The following is a 27,941-nucleotide window of genomic DNA, read 5'->3' on the forward strand; positions in this document are numbered from 1 at the left end:
GTTTTTTAATGTAAAAGTTCTGTGCAATTCAGCTCTTGCTGCAAACAGTCTTTGAATAAAATACCATTATTATTATAACATTATCACCATCAATATCATCATCATTTTTGCAATTGTTATAGTAATTATTTTTACCACCACTGTCATTATTATAACCTGTAAGAACATTACCACCATCATCATCATCTTTACAATTGTAATTACAATTACATAATCATTATTACCATTATCGTTGCAGTGCAAGAGAACCTTCAAGTGGAACAGCTTTACACCATCTTATCGACCAACTACCCAAACCCTTACCCTCCGAAAGAATACCTGGTGTACATCATCTCTGCCCCTGATGACTACGTCGTCCGTGTGATATTCAACGATTTCTCCATCGATTGGAAAGGTTTCCTCGCTTTTGGTCACGGCGACGATTACCACGATCACGACCAAGCTTTTGCCGTGTACAACCATCATGACAGGACTCCAGTGAATTTCTACACACCAACCAATCAGTTCTATATTGTCTTCCACGGCGGTCCCTATGGGCAATCCACCGGTTACAACATCAGTATGATCCCGATAGAACAAGCAGGTCAGTATGGACTTATTATATAATGTAAGAAATTATACATTTACAACAGCTTTGGCAACTCTTGTATTTCAATGTGTTGCGAAAGAAATGAATGAAGAGAACAATTCCTATTGGTCCAGTACATGTACTGTATATAAGCAATAGCTTTGATCCAGCTGAGGCATGGCAGCTTGTCATTGTTCAAAACTCACCTACACCCGACAAAGGAAATTTAAGTGGTGGTGTCGAAAATCTGTTTATCTGAAAGTCTGTCGGATCGGGTCGCCCTAGCCACGAACCCGTCTCTGTGGTCCCGTGGTTAAGGCACCGGCATTCAAAGCTGGGACCTGGGTTCGATCCCTGGCAGAGACATTTTTTCTGGGTGAAAGTATTTTCATAGGTTGGATGAGATGAGCGTGCTAGTAAAAGGCCTCTCACCAAAGACATTGCTTCATAACTAGAGAACTCTTCCAGAGATAACATGAAGATGAATCAGATATCTGAATACCTATTCAGAGAGGTTTTAAGGACGGAGGGTGTGGCCCAGTGGATTAGTCTTCGGACTTTGAATCAGAGGGTCATGCGTTCGAATCCCAGCCATTGCGTAATTTCCTTCAGCAAGGAATTCATCCACAGTGTGCTGCCCTCGACCCAGGTGATGTAAATGGGTACCAGCAGGATTTAATTCCTGAAAAAGCTGTGTGCACCTGAATAGGTAGCCTAGCTTAGCCAGGTAATAATAGTAGCAGGGCCCGCTGGGAGAACAGTTTTCGGACTGTGGGTAATACATGTATACTGTTATTATTAGCACTATTAAGGATGTTTTACCTCAATGATTCAAACAGGGTTTATTTTCTCTCCCACAAAATACCCTGATAAAATTTGAGGAGGCAAACCGATGCCTAAACTTGGTCTTTCTTCTCATTGTCATCTGAAATGAAGTTTCATTCAAGTTTCATTTATTTCTCCTCAAGAGATCAAGATAAAAATACATTTAAAAAATAGACAATGTAAATACAATGTACATCAAATTTAGATAAAGTGAGGAAGGTAATGGCCAAAAAGGAAGAAACCTTGTGTGAGGCCAACCCATAAAAAAAATTGTACTTAAAGAAATATTAGAAACATCAAATAATCACAAATTCAATGAGAAAAAACAAAAAACATAACAAACAAAACACCTAACTAAACCTTAACCGAATGAGAATGGGGGGGGGAGAGAACCAAAAATAAATCTAAGACTTGGACAATAAAAATGTTTTGTATTTCCAATTAAAAACAGATACTGAAGGGCTTGATTAAATGTCAGAAGGGATTGAGTGCCAAATAACTGGTCCTTGATAAAATATACTGTTTCTGAATATGGAAGTACTGCACTGTGGAATATGGATATTCCTCCCTGAACATGTGGAACTACCATTGTTTTATCATTTTTTTGTTCAGTCAAGTTGGTCATTATTATTTTTATCTGTAAAAATGAAAATATTGTATAATTTAAGCAATAAACAGCAAAAGAAATAGTGAGTGAGGGAGTAATAGTGAGCGAGGGACATCATTGATTCTCTCATTTTCATACTACTGAGATAGCTGTTTTATGAAAAATAAGCAAAACTTTTCAATGTCATAATTTTCTTATTTTATATTCAACTCCGATGAAATTTTAAGCATTATGCTCGCTTGATTTTTTTTCTATTGATTGAAATCAATATTTTCGGGGTGGAGTTGACCTTTAATTTCTTTTCTTCGACATGTAGCTACCCCAACGGTAATCCCACCTGGTACGTGTGCGCCAATGCAGTTTGCTAGCTTTTATAACACACTATTTCCCTTAGAATAGATTTCTTAATACCACCCCAGGATTTTTTTTTCTCACTCACAAAATCCCCTGATCAAATGAGTTAAACCGATGCCTAAACTTCTTTTCTTCTACATGTAGTTACCCCAACGGTAATCCCACCTGGTACGTGTGCACCATTGGAGTTTGCTTGCTTCGATGGAACTTGCTTCCCTGCAACATTCGAGTGCGATGGCATTCATGACTGTATTCAAAATGAAGATGAAGCTAGGTGTACAGCGGTAGGAGGTAGGGCCCGGACCATTTTTTTTCATGTTTACACCCCCATTCCACAGAGAGCAAGAACTCTGAAAGACTGCTGTAGGACCATGAAACGTGCTTGATCTTTCAAGGGTCTTTCAACGAACTTTCAAAGATCTCCAAGGTCTTTCACGATTCCTGATGGATCTTTCAGTGGTCCTTGTGAGTCCCAAAAGTTTTTGAAACGGTTCAAAACAGTCTTTCAGCGGTCGTTCAAGAAAATAGTCTGTTAGTGGTCTTTCAGTAGTCTTCAGAATTCTTCCGATAAACCTTCAAAGTTCTTGATAGTCTTTCCATGATCTTTCTACAGTCTCAGGATTTTTTTTACAGAAAGCACTGCAAGACTCATGAGAGATCATTGAAAGATCGGTGAAAGATCATTGAAAGACAAAAAAAATGTCAAACGTAACTCAAAAGATCTTGCGCATCTTGATTTTTAGCCAATAAAAATCTGGATTCGGTGCTTGATATTTTGTATATTTGGTGCTTGAGATATTTCAGTGCTTGATATTTTGATATATTTCAGTGCTCGATATTTTGATATATTTGGTGCTTGATATATATCGGTGCTTGATATTTTTATATATTTTGGTGCTTGATAGTTTGATATATTTAGTGCTTGATATATTTCGGTGCTTGATAGTTTGATGTATTTGTTGCTGGATATTTTTCTGCAACAGGCCCCAGGTAAGAAATAATGAGTTCAATCAATCAATATTATGATTTTTTTCCAGGAACTTGCCAGCCACATCAATTCACCTGCAACGATGGTGCTTGTATCCACGAATCATGGCGATGTGATGGTATCATTGACTGTATTAATGATGAAGAAAATTGCCGTGAGTCATTGTCACAATAATAATAACATTTTTGTAGCGCCTTTCCTTGGAAAGGTACAAAGCATGTTACATCTCCAGGTCATATTTTATTGTTCGAAGTAGACATGAATTGAAATACTCCGAAAATTTGCTTTGCCCAATTGATCATGGACCCGGCAACCGCTGTGTAGCGCCAGATTGACAATACTCCGTCCCTTTAATCATTGAACGCCAAACAGGCTCTCAAGACCCATGTTACGAGACATCTCAGGGGAGCGTTTCATCAATATTTTCATCTGACCAGTTGTCAGATCTAACATCTTTCCATGATTTTGATTGGCTGAGAGGCACTGTTCCTATGGTAACTGTCGGATAAAATGGGACTTGTCGGATAAAACGTCCAACAAGTCCTTTCACGAAACGCCCCCAGCTCCCCAGCCCTACCAAAATTGTCAAAACTAGTAGCTGCTCCATGCATGGCTAGCGCATGCACAGTACTAGCTCATCCCGTTTGTAGACCCTGTTTTAGTTCCCAAGAGCCATACTTTATCCTTGTAGTCAGTTCCTTAGACCCCCATTTCAGAGGTTTATGAGGCACACCCCATAAAAAGAATGAGTTGAGTGCCTCCCTGAAGATATTGGCAGATTCTTCATTCTTATATTTCCTTTTTTACACAAAAAATGACGTATGTACTTTCCATCTGAATATTCTGATAATCAAGCAAAAAAATATGAATGAATGGTTCTTGCTCTGAACAAAGGTAATATTTGCATATTTTATAGTTTATAAAATGTATGGGGTAATTTTAATGAAAAAGGGGCTTACTGCTATAGCGCCAACCCCATGAACAGTAGGTCATGGCTTCAATCCTCGTCTAAGTTATACCAAAGACCAATAAACTGGGACATTTTGTCTTCTTTTCAAGTGCTAATGTATTAGAATGGGGAATGGGGAATGATAACATTTAAACAACAGTGTCTGTGCCTGTCACTAGGATGCTCTGGATTTTGGACTGTTTACTGCTTTTATCTCTTAAAATTCTACGTTTCACTAAGACAATCATGTTTTAGGACCATCTGAGAACACATAGAAACCACTTGTAATGTGAATTTTCACCTGATGTTGTTAAATGTTTGATACTAAATACTGGCATAATAGGTATCAGCTTGTACTTCAGTCCCACCTATATACTTTTTCATCGAGGGTGTATGAAGACCATAATGACTAATTGAGCTGAGCTACAGGTCTCTTTGACTTATCCCTCATTGGAACCAGTTCATCCAGTATCATATGTGTGGAAACGTTTGCTAAAGTGATTTTATATTTGATATTGATACCTGAGTATACTTTATTCACCAAGACAGTGTGAACTTTGCTTCAGTCCCACTCCATTCCCACTTGTGTGATTCTGTGCTGGTGATGACTCATTATCACAAAGTTCATTGGTATTCTCAGGACTGCTTTCTGGTCCTTTGGTGATTGATTCGCCTTAATAACTTGTCAGTTACTGATACACTAACTCTCTGTACTCAATTCTGAGGCCAAATTGTCCTTTAATCCTCAGTCCCAGTAGTTCAGTACAATATTGCTCAAGTCTTTGCCTCCTTGTCTGAGGAAGAGATTACTACTTACCTACTTCCTCAGGTTCACTTAAACTGCTTTTTTTTTTTTAAGTCACATTGCCATTTGATACTGTGTAGTAACCAGACAGCATGTCGGGTGCTAAAAGACCCAACCTTCGTCCTCGATTGAAGTCCGACTCTGTTGCATGCAATTCATCACTGGCAGGGAAAGGCACTCCGCTTACCCCGCATTCTACTAGTGTAAAGAAAGGGAGCTATACTAGTACTACCCCGCTTTCCTCCCGTACCAGTGATGAAGTCAACCTCAGCCCAGCTCAGGGCTGGGATCATTTACAGTCTGTTGTAGAAAAGGCAGTTTCGTCTGCTTTAGTGAAGGAACGACACTCCTACACTGAAATCCTGGAAGCAAAGCTCACAGCTGCCATGGAGGCTGAGCGGCATAAAATCAGCGACATCTTGGATGAGAAGCTTGGCACACTTCATGACTTGGAGGTAGCCATCGATAGCAAGCTCCACCAGTTACGTGAAGTAGAGGCTACACTGGAAACCACTTCAGCTAAATTGAAGGACCTAGAAGCCAGGGTAGATCACCTTGATCAGTACTCGCGACGTAACAGCATACGGCTCCTGGGAGTCAAAGCTACCCCTGGAGAGGACACCAACCAGATTGCCATCGATATCGCCAAGCAAATTGGAGTCGATCTTAAACCTGATAGTATTGATCGCTCACACCGGATCCCAGCTCGTATCTCACCAAGCAATGACACTACCCGTTCACGCCCACCACCTATTATCGTCAAATTCGTTTCACACCAAACCAAATTCCTAATGTTCAGTAACCGTAGAAAACTAAAAGGTTCTGGTGTTGTTATAGCAGAAGATCTCTCAAAGAAAAATCTTGACCTGCTTACACGCACATCGCGTCATCCTCGCGTATCAACTTCGTGGAGCACAGATGGCCGCGTCTTTGCCTTGATCCAACAGGATGATGGCCAAATGAACAAAAAACTTATCAGAACCGTGTCTGATCTGAACGCATTAAACTAATATGATGTATTCATAGACGATTTGTGAACGAACTTGTAAACTGGACTTATAGAAATACATATTAAACTATGAATTCAGTATTAAACTCTTGTCTTATTGAACATCTACGGATTACTTAAACTATGGATATCATCCTGAGTATCAAAATACTTACATGCTTACAGTGATAAACTTGCCAGTGGACTCAACTTCATATCTATACTAGTAGTTTCAAATTTACCTTGTCTGTTTCTTGTAAATATATATATACATTTTGTTTTTCTTCTTTTCCGTACGGTTCATAATTTTTGTGTGAGTGGTGATGAAGTGTTATATTTGTGGTAAATGCCTGAGACAGTATACACGAGGTAACTTATGTGATGATTGTATTTATGTGTTACCCTTTAATCATTATAAATCCGACAATGAATTCAAATTCCAGTTATTATCATTCTTTAAGTTGAATAAGGATATTGAGTACGACAGATTTAGATGTATGAAATTAAACCCATTCGAAATGAATGATCTAGATTTTGACATTTGTTCTTATGGTTTGGACAATGAAAACTTTATTGAAAGATTAAAATGTAATTATATATTTTCTGACGAGTTCAATAACATGCTCAACTGGGATCCAGAGGATTTATTTTCCTTGCTTCGTATTAATGCAAGGAGTTTGATCAAAAACTTTGACAAATTTTTATACTTACTGGGGTCAATTCAACATAAGTTCAGTGTCATTGGTATATCAGAAACCTGGTTTCAACCATATACAATCACAGATATGTTTAATATTCCTGGTTATACTCTTGTACATGTAAATAGATCTGAAAAGGCCGGAGGTGGAGTGTGTATCTATGTTAACAATGATTTTGATTTTGAAACATACCAGGATGTATCTACTTGCTCTGATATATGTGATTCTTTATTTATTGAATTGAAATGCAAGAAAAGAAAGTCTATTGTTATTGGTTGTGTTTACAAAGCACCAAATGTGAACTTGACATGTTTTAATGAGAAAATGCAAGAATATATTAATATGATTAATAGAAGTAATCTTGAAATGTTTATTATGGGTGACTTTAATGCAAATCTATTGAATATTGAAACAAGTCAGAGTACTAATGCATTTTTGAATCTCATGTATAGTCATAGCTTTTATCCATTAATAACCAAACCCACAAGAATATCTAACGCATCAGCAACTCTCATCGATAACATTTTTTGTAATTCTTATGATGTCAATATGATAAAAAGCTGTTTACTTATCGATGATATATCAGATCACTTTCCTATTTGTGCAGTGAAGAAGATTACACATGTGAACAAATGTCCTAATACATCTGTAAAGAAGAGATTAATTACTGATGACAATATCAATGCATTTAAGAGAAAACTAAAAAACGCAGACTGGAGTATTTTAGGTGCAATCAATGATGTCAATGTATGTTATGAAATGTTTCTCAACAAATTTCAATGTCTGTATAATGAGTGTTTTCCAGAGGTAGTTAAAAGAACACATAAACACAAATTTAAAAAACCATGGGTATCAAAGGGCTTGTTGCGATCTATTAATAAAAAGAACAGACTGCATAAGAAATATTTGAAAAATCGATGTCTGGAAAATAAGATTAAGTTGAATAAATATAGGAATAAATTAACTCATTTGTTACGTGCTGCAAAAGAAGATTATTATCTCCATCTCTTTAATAATATTAGAGGAGATATTAAGAAAACATGGAACCAAATAAACCATCTGCTAGGGAAAAGAAAGCTTCGTGGTATTCCTAATGTTATGTTTAATAATGGTAAAAAGTATGAAACAGCACCTGATATTGCAAATGAATTTAACTCATTTTTTGCTTCCATAGGTAGTAACATTTCTCAGAATATTCCATCTACACCATGCTCATTCAGCTCCTTTCTTAGTAATGAATCCCCGATAAATTCAATGTTTTTAACTCCAACTTCGGTTTTTGAAGTTCTGAAAGTATGTTCCACTTTAAATCCATCAAAGTCGAGCGGCTTTGATGATATATCACCTCGTGTGGTAAAAGAGTGTATAAACTATTTTGTAGAACCATTGACCTATATCTTCAACCAATCACTTTGTTATGGAATTGTACCTAATAAACTGAAAATATCAAAAATTATACCCATATTCAAAAAAGGTGACAAAAACGAAATGACTAATTATAGACCCATAGCAGTACTCCCAATCTTTGCAAAACTACTTGAAAAACTCATTCACAAAAGATTGTATTCTTATCTTCAGTTGCATAATATTTTGATAAAAGACCAGTATGGTTTTAGAAAACAACATTCTACTGAACTTGCATTTTTGAATTTGTTTCAACATATTTTATCAAATATAGAACATGGGAAGTACTGTGTTGGAATATTTATGGACTTGTCCAAAGCATTTGACACCATTGATCACCACATTCTTTTACAAAAGCTTCTTCATTACGGCGTGAGAGGTAATGCATTTAATTGGTTTGATAACTACTTGAATAATAGAACACAATACGTGGTGGTCAATGGTGTCAAATCATCTATTCAATCGAATAGATGTGGGGTACCCCAGGGTTCTGTCTTAGGCCCTCTCCTGTTCCTTGTCTACATTAATGATATTGTAAATTCATCACACTTGGTTAAATTTTCTTTGTTTGCTGACGACACTTGTGCAATGATGGCTAATAAATCTTTAACTAATGTTATTCAATCCATTAATGTCGAATTTAAAAAAATAAACACCTGGTTCCAATGTAATAAATTATCCTTAAACGTTTCAAAAACTAATTATATTATTTTCAGGACAAGGAACAGGAGGGTTCCTGGAAACCTAGATGATATTCATATTGATAATACAACATTAAATAGATTAAGTGATGTTAAATTTCTTGGGATTATATTTAATGAAAATCTAAACTGGAGTACACATATACATCACCTCTGCAACACAATATCAAAGAATGTGGGTATATTATCCAGGCTTAAGTGTATTCTACCTAAACATATTCTGCTTATATTATATAATACCCTTATTTTGTCTTATCTTAATTATGGAAGTTATGTCTGGGGCAACACGTATAAAACTCATTTATCCAAAATTGAATTACTTCAAAAGAAAGCAGTTAGAATAATCAACAAATCTGATTTTCGTTCCCCATCTGCTCCTCTATTTAAAAATTTGAAAATACTGCCTATTTATGAACTTGTCACTTTTAATACAATTATATTTATATACTCCACATTGAATAATATCATTCCTGAGTCTAAGGATAATCCTTTTGTATTTAATTCAGAATTGCACCCTTATAACACTCGTCAAGGTAACAAGCTTTATATTCCTCTTTTTAAAACTACAGCTGGTCTTCAGTCCCTAATAAGCAATGGAGTAAAGAAATAGAATGAACTCCCACCAGATATTAAATCAAGTACAACTCTGAATAAATTTAAATTACTGTTCAAATCACTACTTATGGACACTCTTTAAATATATGTACCTCCCTTAAGTCTTTTATTCTCAGGCATTTGTGTGTGTGTGTGTTTGGGTGTGTGTGTGTGTGTGTGCGTATGTTGGTGTGTGAACTTATGTTCTGTTGTTATTGCATTTGTTCTTAATGTAAGTTATTTCTTGTTTTTTATAATTTTTTGGGATACCATGTACAAGCATTTTGCTTTTCGGTGTCCCAAACCATAATTTAATTTTATCATCTATTGTACATTGCTATTTTGATATGTGTTTTATGGTTGAATAAATAAATACAATACAATACAATAACATTATGTAATGCCGGGCCTGCTTGGGGAGAACAATTAAAAAGATCTGAAGTGCCTTCCTTAGGTTTTAGGTAAAGAAGAATCAATTTATTTTCATAATCACAAAAAAATACCTCTTTTTCTTTATTTGTTGACCGATTTTGATTTTTTTTCTTCCATCTAGTAGAACTGCATTAGGTTCACCAAGCTTGTACCCAGAATTTTGAAATTTTGACTAGAAAATTATTTATGCTTTATGTGAAATTTATTCATAAATCACAAAAATGCTTTTTCTCTCTCATTTGTTGATCAATTTCAATTTTGTTTGCTTTATATGATAGCTCCTGGTGGGGATACAAAACTTCTACAATTTTTTATTTGATTTTGATATTTTTTTCTTCCATGTACATGTAGTAGAGCTACATGAGGTTCATCAAACTTGTACACAGAATTTTGACATTTTGATTAGGAAATGATTTATGCTATTATATGCATATTTTTCAAAACTCACAAAAAATGCTTCTTATTTATTCGTTGACCGATTTGGATTTATATTTTGGTTCCTACATGAGGTTCACCAAGGTTCTACACAGAATTGAGGAATTTTGACTAGAAAATTAATTATGCTGATTTTTTCGAAATTTCTTTATCAATTTCAATTCTGTTTCCTCAATTTCTGTCACCAATATAATTCACTACAGTGTCAACTGGGCTGAAATTAAAAATTGTGTTAAATTTCATAGCAAGATGCTGGATAAGAATCACATCATTGATGTGCTAGTTTTGATATATAATGACCATGTTCTGTTTGTATCTGCAGCTTGTCCAGACCACTTGTACCAATGTGCCCCAGGGGAATGTATTTTCCCTCATTGGCAATGTGATGATATTATTGATTGTTCAAATGGAAAAGACGAAGCCACTTGCGGTAAGGATCGGAATCTTTTGAAACCTTGTAGATATTTATTGATATTCCCACTACATCTCTATTTTCTTTGATTTTCTTTACTGCCCCCCCCCCCCCCTTTCCTGTGCATTCCTACTTTTCAGTGTGCAATAATGATAGGAGTGGGCTATAAATGGGTGATTTTGGGTTTTACTGTGGGAATATTTTTTTGTGTTCGTTTTACCTTATCTCAACATGAAATGACAATATTTTTTGTCTCGGGTCTGAGAAAAAAGTGTGCCGGGCCAAAATCCAAATTGGCCGCCAAAACCCCACAAAATCACAGTTTTGGCCACAACTTCTTTATATGGTGGTCTTTTTCTCTGGTTTTGGTGTCTATTCATGTGTTTGGGGGTAGGCAATTTGTTTTTCCTATAATTAGTACTTTTAAACCATAATTTGTAGATTTAAATGGTAATTATACCTAAATTTTCCAATTTTTATAGCCTTTTTTCAGCCAAAAAGCAGGTTTTATTGTCCTGGGGTTCTTGGATTTTAGATGGTTCAAGGTCAACAATAGTAAGCACCTTCATAGAGCTATATCGCTTTTATTCGTCTTCTATGGGTTTTACGGATATTTGTGAAATAATCTTATTGAATGAAAAAATGTTAATTATCCATAGGGGCATAGTGGCATGTGAGAGGGCACATGCCTCTGGTCAACGGTGCTGAATTTCAATGTTGTGCCCGGCCCAGACCCACTTGGCGCTCCTACGTGTATATTTGTTTGCATGTTTGTATAATAATATTGTCATTGTTTTTCTGATGTAATGTATTTGTGCTTTTTATACTGGTCAAATAAGTAATAATAATTATAATAAATGTGAGCATGCAGCCACCCCAAAACCAACAATAAGTCTCCCAAAATGGATTTTGAGGCTTTTATTGAGTTAAAGAGGGTGCATCCTAATTTTGTTTTATTTATACACAACGGACAAAACAAAAGTAAACCCCACAAGTAATTTATTGAATGCAGAAGAAATTAAGTGAGTGCTCCGAGGAAAAAGGAGAAAACGATGTTTGAAGTTTAGGCTTCACTCAAGCGTGAGATGTGATTACTACAATCTCTGTAGTGTAACTTCTGAACAGTCTGCAAAAGCTTGTGTCAAAGAAACTCCTGCACCTCATGCACCGTATCTGGTTTTCTATTCAACTTTCCAATTTGAAATTTAATCCTTAAGTTGAAAAGCTGGGAACCCTGATCAGACACAAAAACATTTTTTAATAATCCCCTGTGATTCGTTTTTGCATAGGTACATGTGAAGAGGATGAATACACTTGCAGTGATGGGGCCTGCATACCGGGGGTCTACAAATGCGATGCATTCTATGATTGTTTTACTCTTTCTGACGAGATGGACTGCGGAACGTTGGAAAACACCGGTTTGTATTGTCACGGCCCAGGGTTCTGTATTTCATGACTTTCTAATTTAGCTCACGTTTTTCACCCTTCATGGATAGCACATTCACCCTATTTCAAAGTCAACGGTCTGTTTATCATTCAGGGGGGGGGAATTTCACATATGGGAACGGCCATATATGACTATAAGTATATATATATATATATATATATATATATATATATATATCATATGTAGCATATATTTATCCTTCAAATGGTCCAGTGGTTCTGACTCTCGTCTTTCAAACATTGAGTCTAGGTTTTTGATCCCAGCCATATATGGCCTGTTCTCCTTGGGCGAGAAATTAATCCACGTTGTGCTGCACTCAACCCAGGTGAAGTTAATGGGTAATCAATGTTAATTGCTACTTAATGCTACTGATAAAGTAATAACTTGGGCTATTGAGGTTGGGAAATAATTGTTGCACTTTGTATCCTCTGGCAAAAAAAAAGTGATATACAGCATCAAGCCAGCTATTATTGATATTATTTTAAATGTTTTTGTCTAAATTCATCAACAGTAAACATTTCACTGTCTGAGGGTGAATCCCAGGTGATCCGATCGCCTGGCTACCCTGTCCCACATGACAGCGGCTGCTATTATCTATGGATTATCACCGTACCGGACGGACTCTACGTCCACGTCACTTTCCAAGACTTCTCGGTCACCATCTACACGTATCTTTCCTTCGGGACCGGTGCTGACCCCGATGACGTGGACTCGTTCTATACCGCCTACTACCATCGCACTGCTTGGAACGAGGTTGTTGTCCCGAGCAGCGTCGCTTGGATGCAGTTTCACTGCGGGGGCTATGCGAATGGCCGAGGGTTTGACCTGACCGTCACAACTACAAACATCACCAGTAAGTAATGATAATGATTGGCCGCACTTGTTAAGCAATGATAGTTTATTTGTATTGAGACAAAATCTTATCTGTAGAGGGCTTAATCACAACTATAATACTAAAGAACTATAGGACCCTAATGTGCAATATACTTGTAGGCTTTTCACATTGCTTTTCTCTTAACCCGATATTATCCTTAACCCCTGACTATCCTTAACCCTATACTATGTTTTAGGGGTTTCACACTGTTTCTTAAGCCCATACTATTTGCTTCACCTGGTTTATGATTTGTATCACATTTCACACTGTACTGTACATGCCTTATCCCTGGACTATTGCAAAGCTCATGAATATTGATGACTCTGTTGAAAATAGACCAACTCGACATTAGACTTAATGACAATTAGGCTAAAGGAGAGTATTATTCCAAGTGGTGGTTGTTGGACCAAGTGATTATTGGACCAAATTGAAAGTAGACCAAGTAGGATGAACCATAATGGTGTTAGATGTTCTGGGAAATCAGACCATCTGCGCGTATACCAAGTGAAAACAAACTGTGAATTAAAACCCATATTTATAGTAACCTAAATGCAATGAGCCACTAGATCATTATTATTGTTATTACCTTTGATCTGCTTTGGGTTGTGTTTTTTTTTTCAGCTCACGAGTTTGCTGACTGCACAGCCAGACAGGCACAGTGTTACGATGGGCAATGAAAACAAACTGTAAAGTTAAACACATGTTTATAGTAACCTAAATGCAATGAGCCACTAGATCATTATTATTGTTATTACCTTTGATCTGCTTTGGGTTGTGTTTTTTTTCAGCTCATGAGTTTGCTGACTGCACAGCCGGGCAGGCACAGTGTTACGATGGACACTGTATCGATACCTTCTCTCTTTGTGATAACTACAGAGATTGTTCAATGGGAGAAGATGAAGGTCATGGCGCACTTGTGAACTGTTCTACCTACGATTATAGTAAGTTTTGACTGTTAAAGGTCAAGTCCATCCCAACCAAAAAGTTGAAAAAAGCTTTGAATGAAAGAGGAAAATCCAACAAAAATAAACTGAAAATTTCATCAAAATCAGATGTAAAATAATAAAGTTATGACATTTTAAAGTTTTGCTTAATTTCACAAAACAGTTATGTGCACGTCCTGGTGGGTGTGCAAATGAGGAGACTGATGACATCATCCACTCACTATTTCTTTTGTATTTTATTATATGAAATAGGGAATACCTTATTTTTTTTATCATTGTCAAGTGAAACAACGATTAATTCCTCCCTGAACATGTGGAATGAGCATTGTTTAATACTATGTGATTCAGTCAAGTTGGTCTTTGTCATATCTGTAAATATGGAAATATTGTATGATTCAAAAAGGAAAAAAAATAAAAGAAATAGTGAGGGACATCATCAACTTCATCATTGCCCATCACCGAGTTGTGCGTATCACTGTTTTGTGAAAAATAAGCAAAACTTTAAAATGTCAAAACTTCCTTATTTTACATCCGATTTGATGACATTTTCGGCATTTTGCTAGTTTGATTTTTCTTTATTTATTAAAATCAACATTTTTGTACGGCGGACCTGACCTTTAAATGATGTTCTTTTTGACGCAGTGATATTGTTGGCAGGAGGCTATCATCACCTTATGTGGAGTTAAAGCATTAATTGCGTCTCAAAATTGAAAAAAAAAATATGTAGGGCACCTCAGCCAAAGCTGCATTTTAGAAATATGGTTCACTTTCGTATTGTCTGAAAGCAGAAGAAGGAGGAGGAGGAGGAGAAGGAGGACAAGAAGGAGAAGAAGAAGGAGGAGGAAGGTGGAGGAGAAGAAGAAGAAGAAGAAAAAGAAGAAGGAGGAGGAGGAAGAAGAAGAAGGAGGAGGAAGAATAAGGAGGAGGAGGAAGAAGGGAAAAAATAAGGAAGAAGAAGAAGGAGGAGGAAGAAGAAGCAGAAGAAGAAGGAGAAGCAAGGGAGGAAGAAGGACAAGAAGAAAAGAGGAAGAAGGAGAAGAAAAAGAAGTAGAAGAAGGAGGAGGAGGAAGAAGAAGAAGGGGAGGAAGAAGGACAAGAAGAAAAGAGGAAGAAGAAGGAAAAAAATAAGAAGAAGGAAGAAGAGAAAGGAGGAGAAGAATAGGAGAAAGGAGAAGAAGATGAAGAAAGAGTAGATGATGAAGAAGAGGAAGAAAGAGAAGAAGAAAAGAGGAGAAGTTTGAAAAAAGAAGACTGAAATAGAGAGGGAGGAGATATGAGAAGGTGAAGGAGTAAGGTGAAATTAAAGGAGAAGGAGGAAAGTGACAATTTCAATGTTAAAATAATAAGAAGTAAAAGAAGAAGAAGCAAAGGTAATGGAAAATAATTAGGAAGAGGAAGGAGAAGAAAAGAAAGGAAGGGGAAGAAGAAGACGAAGAGAAAGGAGGAAAAGAAGAAGAGAAGAGGGATAATGTAGATGAAGAGAGCTAAAAAAAAATGAAGAATTAAAAATATCATCATCATCAAAACATCATCACTGTCATCACCATGGTCATAATTTGATCTTCATACCAATTAGCTATTGATAGCTCCATGTTCAAACCATCATCAGCATCATAATCATCTTTATTCCTCTATTTCCTATCATCATCTTTTTGTTATAACCTTCATCACAGAAAAAAGATAAACAAATAAAGCATGATCGTCATTCCCGTAATCATTCTTTATTTCATCTTCCTAATTTTCATTGTTTATTATTTCAATTTCAGGAGCATGTGGCAACCATGACAATGAGTTTAACTGCAATTTGGCGGGTGGAGTCGACTTGTGTATCCATGGCAACTGGCGATGTGACTTTGTATATGATTGCCCTAACAATGCAGATGAATTGAATTGTCCAAGTAAGTTCCCACAATAAACAGGTACATGTAGGATGAGCCACAAAGTTAAAGGCCAAGTCCACCCCAATAAAAACTTGATTTGAATAAAAAGAGAAAAATTCAACAAGCATAACACTGAAAATTTCATCAAAATCGGATGTAAAATAAGAAAGTTATGACATTTCGAAATTTTGCTTCATTTCACAAAAACAGTTATATTAACGAGCCAGCTACATCCAAATGAGAGAGTCGATGATGTCATTCACTCACTATTTCTTTTGTTTTTTATTGTTTGAAATATGAAATATTTTGATTTTCTCGTCATTGTCATGTGAAATGAAGTTTCATTCCTCCCTGAACTAGTGGAATTCCATTATTTTAACATTTTGTGCTTCAGGCAAGGAGGTCCTAATTGTCAAATTCATAAAAATTGAAATATTGTATAATTCAAACAATAAAAAACAAAAGAAATAGTGAGTGGGTGACATCATCAACTCTCTCATTTGGATGTAACTGGCTCGTTCATATAACTATTTTGTTAAAAATAAGCGAAACTTTGAAAAGTCATAACTTTCTTATTTTACATCCGATTTTGATGAAATCTTCAGCATTGTGCTTGTCTGATTTTTCTCTATTGATTCAAATCAACATTTTTCTGAGGTGGACTTGACCTTTAGGTGAGAGAAAAGGCAAACTTAAAGAACAAGTCCAACCCAACTGAAAGTTGATTTGAATAAAATAAAAAAAAATCCAACAACCAAAACACTAAAAATTTCATCAAAATCAGATTTAAAAAAGTTATGGCATTTTTTGTTTTCATTGTATGTCTCATAGCAGTCATCTGCTCATCCTGGTCTGTATGCAAATGAGGGGATTGATGACATCACTCACTATTTCTTGTGTATTTTATTATCTGAAATATGAAAAAATCTAACTTTTTCCTCATTGTCCTGTGAAACAACATTTTATTCCTCCTTGAAACTGTATAATTACCATGTTTAAGCATTTTATAGGTTCAGTCAAGTTGGTCATTGCCAAATCTGTAAAAATTTGAATATTGTATAATGCAAACAAAGAAATAGTGAGTGAGTGACATCATCAACTCTCTCATTTGCATGTCACAGAATAGTGCATTTAACTGTTTTGTGAAAAATAAGTGAAACTTTAAAAAGTTATAACTTATTTTACATCCAATTATGATTATGTGTATTTATGATCTTTGTATTTATGAAACCACTCCCTGTTATGATTATTGTTCATTTCATCACCAATGATATTTTTGAATTCGATTGCAATGTTTACAGGAAATTGCACTGAGCATGAGTTTGAGTGTCCGGACCGTCAATGTATCCCAAATGCTCAACGATGTGATTTCCATGTTGATTGCCTCACTACAAGTCCAGATGATGAACTTAACTGTGGAACACCACAAAATACAGGTAATCCTCCGTTCCACTATCATGGTCTGAAACCCCGATCATTAACCCTATCTTAACTGGGCTATTCCAGACCAGTAGGGGAAGGCGGGGTAAGTTGTGACACTTTTTGCATTTTGCATGTTAGAATTGACATGACTAGTACTATTGTAGAAATACGTACCTTGCCTTTAAATTTGATTCTTGGGAAATGTTTTTCACCTACATATAACTTTCTACCCCCACACTGAAAGTCATCGTGACCTTTGAGAAAACCGATGTCAAATGGCTCAACTTGCCCCATATATGGGGTAAGTTGTGCCACCGTCTGGGGTAAGTTGAGCCACAAAAAATACTTTCAAAATGTATGGGGGGAGAACCAGCATGTCAATTTTTTGTTTAAAGTCTTTTCACTTGCTAATTCTCTATAAATACTAACATCCTTTAAAAGGAAAAGAGCAGTCATGTAAATTTGCTCCTTTCAGCCTGCATTTCAATCGATTTTTATGGTTTGTTTGTTTGTTTTTTAAGATACATTACCATAGGAATTACCATGGCTCAACTTGCCCCATGCTGTTTGGCTCAACTTACCCCAGTTCGAACTTAGTGTGATAATTTTGTATCCACACATTTATTATGCATCCATCATATAAACGACTATGACAAGAATGAAGATCCATACCTGGACTAACAATGTTGTTATCATGTCTTTACTATATTTAAAGACGTGTGTGTGTATAAAGCACTTATCTATTTCACACTCTTTTTTACTTTTTTGGCTGAAATACATACTTTTCCCCCTAAAAAACTACTTTTTGTTTCAAAGTGGAAAACAATGTGGTGGGGTTAGGGGTTAAGTATGGGTCATCAATACATGACACCACCATAATAACTGACTCGTTCATTATTGGCCTGGGGCTGGTGGCTCAACTTGCCCCTATGCTCAACTTACCCCGCCTTCCCCTATATACTGGGGGGGGGGTCAATTTGACCCATCCCCCCTCAGATCTTGGCCGCTGATCACGCGATCTTCGCTAAAAAATTTGCACGCATGTAGGGCGGGATGTAAACTACAAGACTGTATGGGAAAATTTTTTAAAAATTAATTCTTCATATTTTTAATTCATTAATTGTGCAAATAGGCGTATGGAATTTGCCCTAAATTTATTTTTTTTGTTTGACTTTGCCTTTAACTCAATTTATATAGCTAGTAGAATGCTAGTATTTGGTTGGAGTATGAATTATTACATTTCTAACACATAATTACAAAAAAAATGCAAAAATATGATCAGTTTCTTATGTATTTTATTGTTTTTCCAATGAACTTTGTCGGGGACCCTTCTGCGATCATAAATAGCATAAAATAAATCCATTGAAACCAACAAAGTAAAAATAATCATAGATCTATGATTTTTGGTTGAAAAACACGATTTGCATCAATGACTTTGTACAGGGAATCATGTTTTTGAGCAATTTCGGGTCTGACATGCACTTACAAAATGTTGCTTGATTTCAGAACTGCGTCCCCGGACATCGCAATTTTAGTAAAAAAAACTTTGCGCGACGGCGTAGTGATGAAATTTGTCGAGGGGGGCGTCAAATTGACCCCCCCCCAGTTCATTAAGGTTTAAGTCGGCAGAAATCGGGAGCAGCGTAATAACAATGTTGTGAAGACGGGTTAACAGCAAGCATTTTGTTCAGATCGGCTAAAAAATTTGAATATGTTCAATGTTTCATGCTGATCTTCCCGATAAAAAAATGCCCATTTTGAATTGTGTGGGAAGCGTGAAAGCAATGCGACGTGCAATCGGATGAGCATAATCAGGTCTTTCCTGGCGTACTTCCAGCGGCACGCGGACGAAATGAATCCCCCGTTTCCTTTGGAAAACTTATTACTGCAAATGTCGCTGACTTCAGATAAAATGGTTCATTTTCCCCCTGATCCTACCTGATCAAATCATAGCAACATTGGCATAGTGGAACGGGGGCTGTACAGTCACTTTTGTCATTGAATAAAATAAATTGCCAGTTTCCTCCCCTTCAAGTCCGTCATTACTAAATATACCATTCATATCATTGGAACATCGGTTTACTGGTCTAACTGGTCATACTGGTCCAGTTAAAATTTTACTGGTCCAGTTAAGAATTAAACTGGTCTTGAATTACTTCATAATTATTGCAATGTATTGATTAGGTAATTAGTGTGTAGCTCTTCAAGTGATAAGTCACACTTAAATCTTTGTGAACCTTCCCCCATAATTACCGGTATTGCAATGTTTTGATTGGTGAATTAGTGTGTAACTCTTCAAATGATTAGTCACACTTCAATCTTTGTGAATCCCCCCCTGCCATAATTATTGCAATGTATTGATAAGTGAATTAGTGTGAAATAATTTCAAACCACCTCTCTGAATTTGGTCTTGTAAGTGCAATTTTTTTTGTAATGTTAATGATTTGATTATACTATTTAAAGAATCAGACAAAATACTGTGCATTCTATATTTGATATAAAGTTCATATTTACAAGTGTAGTACCTGGTAGGCCCGGGAGGGGGCACTTACAGTGATGAGTGGATACCATGCGCGACCAAAAAAAACACGTAAAAAGGGTGTCTTTTTCACGATAGGGCAAGTTACGTACGTGACGTGATAAGGGTGTCAAAAACACAAAAATAATGAAAAAAGGGTATATATTTTGCTAGGAAAATTACGTGTTGAGGGTCGAATTTGCGGGGATGATGAAGCAAAATTAAAATGTATTATAAAGGATATCCTTTTTGCCCCAACACTACATGTTTAGAGTCCGATTTGCGCGAGAAGTAGAAGGTGGGGTCGTACTAAACCAAATACGGTAAAGCCGACGACCGAAGGACCAGTAACAATAAAACATTCCTGTACTTGTTTAGGGGTTAATTTCAGGGAATATTTGCCAAGAGTATCGTTTTGTTTGCAATACTTGTTAAGGGTAGGGTTTCACACGCCAATACTTGTTAATGGGTGCATTTTCAGAATATGGAAATTACGTGTTTGGGTGCTTTTTGAGACCCCATGGTTTCGCATGGTATCCACTCGTGAATGGAAGTGGCCCCCCCCCCCCCCCGGGCTGGTAGGAATTAGGAATTTCCTGAAAGTTCAGGGGCCTGTTGCAGAAATAGTTGCATTTAAACGCAAGTTGAACATGTACATGTATCAAGTGCAAGTCCCAAAGTTGCGCAAGATATTTTGAGTTGTGTTTGATCACAACTCTTTCTGCAACGGGCCACAGAGTTCACTTGATCAGGTTAGCCATACTAAAGTCAGAACAGTATGCAGTGCTTGGAAAAATAATCGTTATATAAATGTTCTGTATTATTATTATCGTCATTATTATTATTATTATTATATTGTATCTCCTTTGTATGCAGAATATATCTTCTTAAATGAGAACATTACCACGCTGATATCGCCAAACTTCCCTGACGTCTATCCAAAGAACACGTACACAGTAACCCACGTTTCCACCGTTCCCGGTAAAGTGATCAACGTGACGATCAACGCACTCGACCTCAGCCTCCTCTCGTACGTTGTATTTGGCAACGGGACAGACACACACGACTTCGATCAGATCTTTGAGGTCTACATGCACAGAAGTGTACCTCCTTCCTATCTCCTATCCCAAGGGCATGAACTCTTCATCGAGTTCTTCACTGGCATCTACGCTCTGTCACAAGGATTTAACCTCACTCTTGAGGCCGTCGATGAACCACCCGGTGAGTCTGCCTCTGTGGCAGTTCTTGCAAATTTTATAAGATGCCTCATTGATTGCTCATTCATACAAATTTGTATCAGTTTGTGTGATCCGCTTTTAGGCCTGCAGGCTAGGTCACCAAACATTCATTACAAATTTGTTGGCAATCGTTTTTCCGTTCACGATTCTATGCGCTATCCTCATCACAGTGGCATGTGAAGGAGAATTCACACTTAATCAATTGAAGCAGGTACAATGTGCCATATTTGCCAAAGAAAACCAAAATGTGACATAGATGGGTAACTAATTTGACTCCATTTATTTTTTTGTTTTTATGTAAATGAAGGAAAGATAGCAAGAACCAGTTTGATAAAATTGTGGATCAACACGGCCAATTCAATAACAAGATGATGCTCTCAAGGTTTTGACGTTTGACATGTGGGCCCAAATTCACAAAGGTGGTTTTGAAAACCCATGGTTTATGCAGATTTCCTGTATAAATTACGCTCAAGTTAATAGCGCGTATCGGGCGCGTATATTAAAAAATTCCAATGCTGATGCACGTTTTGTCATAGTGCTCTAAATTGGCTCATGTTACCAAGGTTAGATACAGGCTTTTTAATTCATGAGTCCACTGTTTGAAGAGTGGACTCCTGAATGAACTAGCGTGGATAACCAACACTTTGGCGCACTGTGACAAAAGCACGCATCAGCATTGGACAGTTTTCAATGTACGTGGTAATACAAGCGTAATTTATACAGCAATTCTGCATAAACCATGGACTCAACCATGGGTTTTCAAAACCACCTTTGTAAATATGGGCTGTGAAGTTTGACGATGATATCAATAGTAGCAATCAGTATGATAGTCTGGGGATAATTGCAGTAAAATCTCGTGGTACACATTGCCCATCATCTCAATAAATTGAAAGTATCAATAATATTGTTCATTAAAATGTAGCTCACACTGATTGATGGACTCATCTCATCTTTTAACATGTATGATTTCTGATTTTACCGTAAATGTTGATCTGTTCTTGAGTTTGAGATTGCCAAATTCGAGAACACCAAACTTAGCATCACAGTTTTCCCAATCACGAGGGATTAATGTTGGTGGAGGGGAAAGCACCCCAGATGAACTGCTGGGAATAACCAAGGTCATAATCGCGGTTCTCATTTTGAGTAGTGTTGTGGTCGCCACGACAGCAACACCAGATATCAACACTTTAATACTTGAAATCATCCATTCTCTATCACTTTGTTTTGACTTCTGAGACATATATTCTTCCAAAGGCGAATGTGGCAGTGTAAGAAAAAATACTGAATTTGACACTATGTAGAACAAAAGCAGGTCTTAAAAGGTTTCAAGTGATAAATTGACCTGGTGGGTGTTTCATAAAGCTGTTCGTAAGTTAAGAGCGACTTTAAGAACGACTGGTGATCCTTTCTTGTGGTAAATGGTATACACCAAAACACATTGGCGATGGTTTAGCGCGTAAGAAAGGATCACCAGTCGCTCTTAATTTACGAACAGCTTTATGAAACAACCCACCTGGAATGTGTATCATTTCTTTTCTTCACCCTTAGATGTGACGTTTCCACCTTGTGAGGACGAAACTGACTTCCAATGTGCAGGAGATGGGACGTGCATTATAGATGATTGGGTTTGTGATGACATAATAGATTGCGGAGATTCCAGTGATGAGATTGGATGCGAAGGTATGACTTTCCAAAGAGTGACAGTATTGTGCGGAGCTCGGTCCGCTAAGACCTAGGCCAGAACATGCAAGAACATGGTAGTCTGTATTCCGTCTTACACAGAGTTGCGATTGATCAGATCAATCGCAACTATGGACGGCCAGCAACGTCAACATATATTATGCATGTGTGTTCAAAATATTTTCTAGCTGTGATGTATATTCATGCATTCATTGTTTTCTTGAAAATTCACTGCGCTTATCTTTGCATGAAAAGGACATTGTGCAAATTTTTCGGAGAAAAAATTATGACACTGATGGATTTCCATAGAGTTACGTTTAATCAGATCAATCGTAACTCTTTGTACGACAGGGCCCAGAACATGTAAGGACATGGCAGTCTGTAATCCGTCTTACACAGAGTTGCGATTGATTAGATCAATTAAAACTATGAAAAGCCAGCAACATCAACAACTTTATTACAGGTTTGCTTCAGAATATTTTCTAGATGTGCTGAATATTCTTACATGAGTCATTGTTTTCTTGAAAACTTCAGTGTGATTCTTTACGTTTACAAAGACATTGGGCAAATTTCCTGTTAAAAAAATGACATTGATGGATTTCCATACAGTTGAGGTTGATTAAATCAACCATAACTCTTTGTTAGAAGGGGCCTTGGTATGATATCACATATTGCACTTCATTGCAAGTATGCCATCCGATGAAGTGGGGGAACCGCTTTAACATGTGGGACATCACCAAATTTATTCTTTAAAAATCCATAGCATTGCTATTCTTTGATTGATTTCCACCATACTTTTGTTGATGTTGTTTTTTGCCATTATTATAACCAACTTGATGCTATGTCGGAGTTGCCTCTCTCCTTTTTGAATGGGAAGCCTACCCTAACTTAAATTTGATTTGATTATTAAAAACGCTGTAAGTCACACAAGATTAATGCTCAAAATTTCACCCTAAATGGATTTTGAACGTTTGCTTGAATTAAAAAGCTCACATGCATATCCTGTTCACTATTAAAATGATGCAACTGATGAAGTCACTCACTACATAAGATATTTTAGTCTTTGATTTCATGCAGTTTGGTTCCTCCGTGCACCTGTCCAATTGTTGTTGTTGTTGTAATGTATTGTACATGTAGTTTGATGAATAGTGTAAAATCTTAGAAAGTTACACTTTGAAGGTTTACCTAATATCAAAAGGGTTATATCCATATCCTGGTCTTTATACAAATGAGTGATGTCACACACTTTATGAAATAATTCAAAGTTTGATTCTTAATGAATATGCTGAATTACCAATGTTTTGAGGTATTGTGGTTTGATGAAATTGTAAAATCTTCGAAAATTGAAATATTGTATTATTCGTGCTATGACATACAAAAGAAATATTTAGTGAGTGACATCCGTGACTCTCTTAATTGCATATTTCTGTGTTGTTTATATATTACCAGCAAAGAGTACAAAATTTGAAAATGACTTGACTTTCCTATTTTGATGAAATTTTCAGTGTGAAGCTTCCTTGATTATCTCTTATTATTCAAGTAAACTGTCTGTTGACATGACCCTCCCCTCTAAATATTTTAGCGCATCCTCAAAACTAAGGTTGATCTCTTTGCAGATGTGACATGTCAGCCGGACGAATATGAGTGTATTGTTGGGCCGGGATGTATTCCTGAGAGCTGGAAATGCGATGGAATCGTAGACTGCTGGTTCGGAGAAGATGAAGAAGACTGTGGTATGTATTAACCTAGGGTCCCTTTACAAAATCTATGGCCTGTATTCTGAAGTCAGGTTTAACTTAACACTTAGCTTTAAAATTGTGGTTTAAGTATGGATAGCCAATAGTTACATAAATCACTATCAGTAGAGATATAGTATTTCAGCTCATTTGCATCTCAAATCCTTCATGATTGTCTAGGAAGTATAAATAGATGACTGTCTTCACCATCAATGAATGAGGAAAGAGGAAAGCAAACATAAGAAGCATACAGCTAAGTAAAAATTTTGACACTTTTGGCTTCCCATGATTTTAGCACAGAGTTAAACCTGACTTGAAAATACAGGCCTATGTGTATTATGGAAATTAGTGGTCGACTTGTTAACCCATTGCCTAATGGATCAAATGGTTCTGTACCAAGCATGTTGGAATCACAGAATTTAATATTAGAAAGGGGATCGATTCATGAAAGGACTTTTCAGATACCCATTTTTATGAAACGTTCCTCTGGTTAGCCTACTGTCTACTGATGCTCCCTAGGGAGTATCAGCAAATAATTAAGAGAAATATGCCTTTGTTTTTCCAGGTTTTACATGTTCTTTCTTTGAGTTTGCATGTCAAGCTACCGAAACATGTATCCCATCATACTGGGCTTGTGATTACTATCCAGACTGTGATTTAGGCGAAGACGAAAAAGATTGTTTTGGTAAGTTTATGATCGTAAATTTATAAGTTGTATTAATTGGAAATAACAAAGATCTTTTTTCTTTCATTTTGGGCACTTTAGAATGGAATCTTGGAGTTAGATTACATGCAAAATGGGCTGATATATGACCAACATGATCCATATTTTACTCACTTTTATCCAGGCTTTTATGGGGGGTTAATTTGACTAGTTTTGTGAATTTCGTATGTATTTCTTTGTTTTCGAACTTTTGTGTGTGTTTTTTCTGAAAAACTTTTGCAATCGTAAATGGCATAAAATGAATTTGATCATAGCAACAAATGTAAAATTACTAATGAAATTAAGATTTTTTATTTGAAAAAAAAAATTTGCATTGACTTTGCACCCAAAATCATGTTTGTTCAGCAATTTTAAGTATGACATGCACTTAAAAATTTTTTTTGCACAATTTCGGAATCGCGTACTGGTGTGTCGTAAATTTGATCTCAAAATATGAACAAGACTTGAAAGTAAAAATTCAGTGAGAAGTGCGGTCAAAAGATATTGTGTGGCAGCATAGTAATAAGGTGCTGTCAATTAAAGAAGGATTAACCCATTGCCTGTTGGAACCTGCTGGTTCCTATACAAAGCCTATGGGAGCTTAAGACTTCGGTAGTCTTTGTGAAACACACCTATAGTATGTAATTGTTCTTATTTTCCTTCATTCAGACTGTGGAGAAGGATACTTTAATTGCAGTGAAGGGGTCTGCATACCAGACTACTATGTTTGCGACGCAGATAACGACTGCTGGAATGAGGTAGATGAGGATAGCTGTGGAACCATTGAAAACACGCGTAAGCAAGGTTTCTTTTTATACAAAATTCACTGGTTTTAGGCACCAGTCATTTCAATGTCTTGGGTTTCGATCCCACCGCTGCCACCAAAAGAATGGAAGATGTTTTGAAAGTTTGTTTTTGTATGGAGGTACAGGTGATGCAGAGGTTGCTTGCGATTCGCTGTGCTTTTTGGGCAAGTGTTTATATGTATATCATAGATTAATAAATTGAATTGAATTGATTATGTGTTGTTTTTTTTACAGAATACATCACTCTTGGCAATGGTGAAGAGCGCACCATCCAGTCCCCTGGCTATCCTAACATCGATGCCCACGACGCGCTGTGCTATGTTGAATGGATTGTCAACGTTCCCGACGGTTATGCTATTCATCTCACCGTCAATGTCTTTGCGATACCTCCCGAGGCGTGGCTTCAGATGGGTACCGGGGACGACGCTGACAACGACACCAGTCGCTATGCCGTCTATCACATCGGGACGGCCCCAAGAGAGATTGTTCTCCCTGATAGCACCGCCTGGATCACGTATCACTGCGGAGCTGGGTCGGCTCGAGGATTCTCTATTACCATTAGACCAACCAATATTACAAGTAGGTGTGGCCTAGCTATTATCCCGCTGACTACTGAATTCTGTAATTTCCATAGACTTAGTACTTGGGTCACCCGGTTCCAGCAGGGAGTGGGTTAAGTGCTTCATATCAAGACTATTTTCTGCATGCGATTTACATGGACAGAGCCCCAATGTCCAAGGGGGGTGAACCAATCTGCTTGTAAATTCCGGGAAATTACACACAACTTGCGACTCTTGAACCCTTCATACCCTGGGCTATTTTGACATGCCATTGCCCCAGGGAGGGGGGCTTTATTTATTATTAATTAGTTATGCTAATTAATACATAAAATCATATTTTGGCTGTAAAACTTAGAGTATAGCTCCAATACTACTAATCTCAGTATTCTTATAATTGTATGTACATGTATTTGTGCTGCTTTTTGTCTCACCTGCGAAGCAAAGTGAGACTATAGGCGCCGCTTTTCTGACGGCGGCATCGGCGGCGTCAACATCAAATCTTAACCTGAGGTTAAGTTTTTGAAATGACGTCATAACTTAGAAAGTATATGGACCTAGTTAATAAAACTTGGCCATAAGGTTAATCAAGTATAACTGAACATCCTATTAGAGTTTCATGTCACATGACCAAGGTCAAAGGTCATTTAGGGTCAATGAACTTAGACCATGTTGGAGGAATCAACATCGAAATCTTAACCTGAGGTTAAGTTTTTGAAATGTCATCATAACTTAGAAAATATATGGACCTAGTTCATGAAACTTGGACATAACGTTAATCAAGTATCACTGAACATCCTGCATGAGTTTCACGTCACATGACCAAGGTCAAAGGTCATTTAGGGTCAATGAACTTTGGCCGAATTGGGGATATCTGTTGAATTCCCATCATAACTTTGAAAGTTTATTGGTCTAGTTCATTAAACTTGGACATCAGAGTAATCAAGTATCACTGAACATCCTGTGCGCGTTTCAGGTCACATGACCAAGGTCAAAGGTCAATGAACTTTGGCCGAATTGGGTGTATCTGTTGAATTACCATCATAACTTTGAAAGTTTATGGATCTGATTCATGAAACTTGTACATAAGAGTAATCAAGTATCACTGAAAATTTTGTGCAAGTTTCAGGTCTCATGATTAAGGTCAAAGGTCATTTAGGGTCAATGAACTTTGGCCGAATCGGGGTATTTGTTGAATTACCATCATAACTTTGAAAGTTTATTGGTCTAGTTCATTAAACTTGGACATTAGAGTAATCAAGTATCACTGAACATCCTGTGCGCGTTTCAGGTCACATGACCAAGGTCAAAGGTCAATGAACTTTGGCCGAATTGGGTGTATCTGTTGAATTACCATCATAACTTTGAAAGTTTAT

At 36.8% G+C, this 27,941-nt stretch overlaps 1 protein-coding gene across 1 annotated transcript in view; it reads left to right on the top strand.

Moving 5' to 3' along the window:
* The window catches only part of LOC121419519, a 147,499-nt gene that overhangs the window by 90,284 nt on the left and 29,274 nt on the right, over positions 1–27,941 (top strand). Inside the window, exons 34-48 of the mRNA XM_041613974.1 lie at positions 239–583; positions 2,499–2,645; positions 3,392–3,496; positions 10,671–10,778; positions 12,050–12,178; positions 12,719–13,060; positions 13,870–14,022; positions 15,792–15,923; positions 17,207–17,341; positions 20,722–21,066; positions 22,632–22,763; positions 24,380–24,496; positions 25,065–25,184; positions 25,872–25,997; positions 26,243–26,587. Of these exons, the coding sequence (XP_041469908.1) occupies positions 239–583; positions 2,499–2,645; positions 3,392–3,496; positions 10,671–10,778; positions 12,050–12,178; positions 12,719–13,060; positions 13,870–14,022; positions 15,792–15,923; positions 17,207–17,341; positions 20,722–21,066; positions 22,632–22,763; positions 24,380–24,496; positions 25,065–25,184; positions 25,872–25,997; positions 26,243–26,587 (2,781 nt within the window). The remainder of the gene's footprint in view (positions 1–238; positions 584–2,498; positions 2,646–3,391; positions 3,497–10,670; positions 10,779–12,049; positions 12,179–12,718; positions 13,061–13,869; positions 14,023–15,791; positions 15,924–17,206; positions 17,342–20,721; positions 21,067–22,631; positions 22,764–24,379; positions 24,497–25,064; positions 25,185–25,871; positions 25,998–26,242; positions 26,588–27,941) is intronic.

Source organism: Lytechinus variegatus, chromosome 8 (assembly GCF_018143015.1).
Source record: "Lytechinus variegatus isolate NC3 chromosome 8, Lvar_3.0, whole genome shotgun sequence".
Classification (NCBI taxonomy): domain Eukaryota; kingdom Metazoa; phylum Echinodermata; class Echinoidea; order Temnopleuroida; family Toxopneustidae; genus Lytechinus; species Lytechinus variegatus.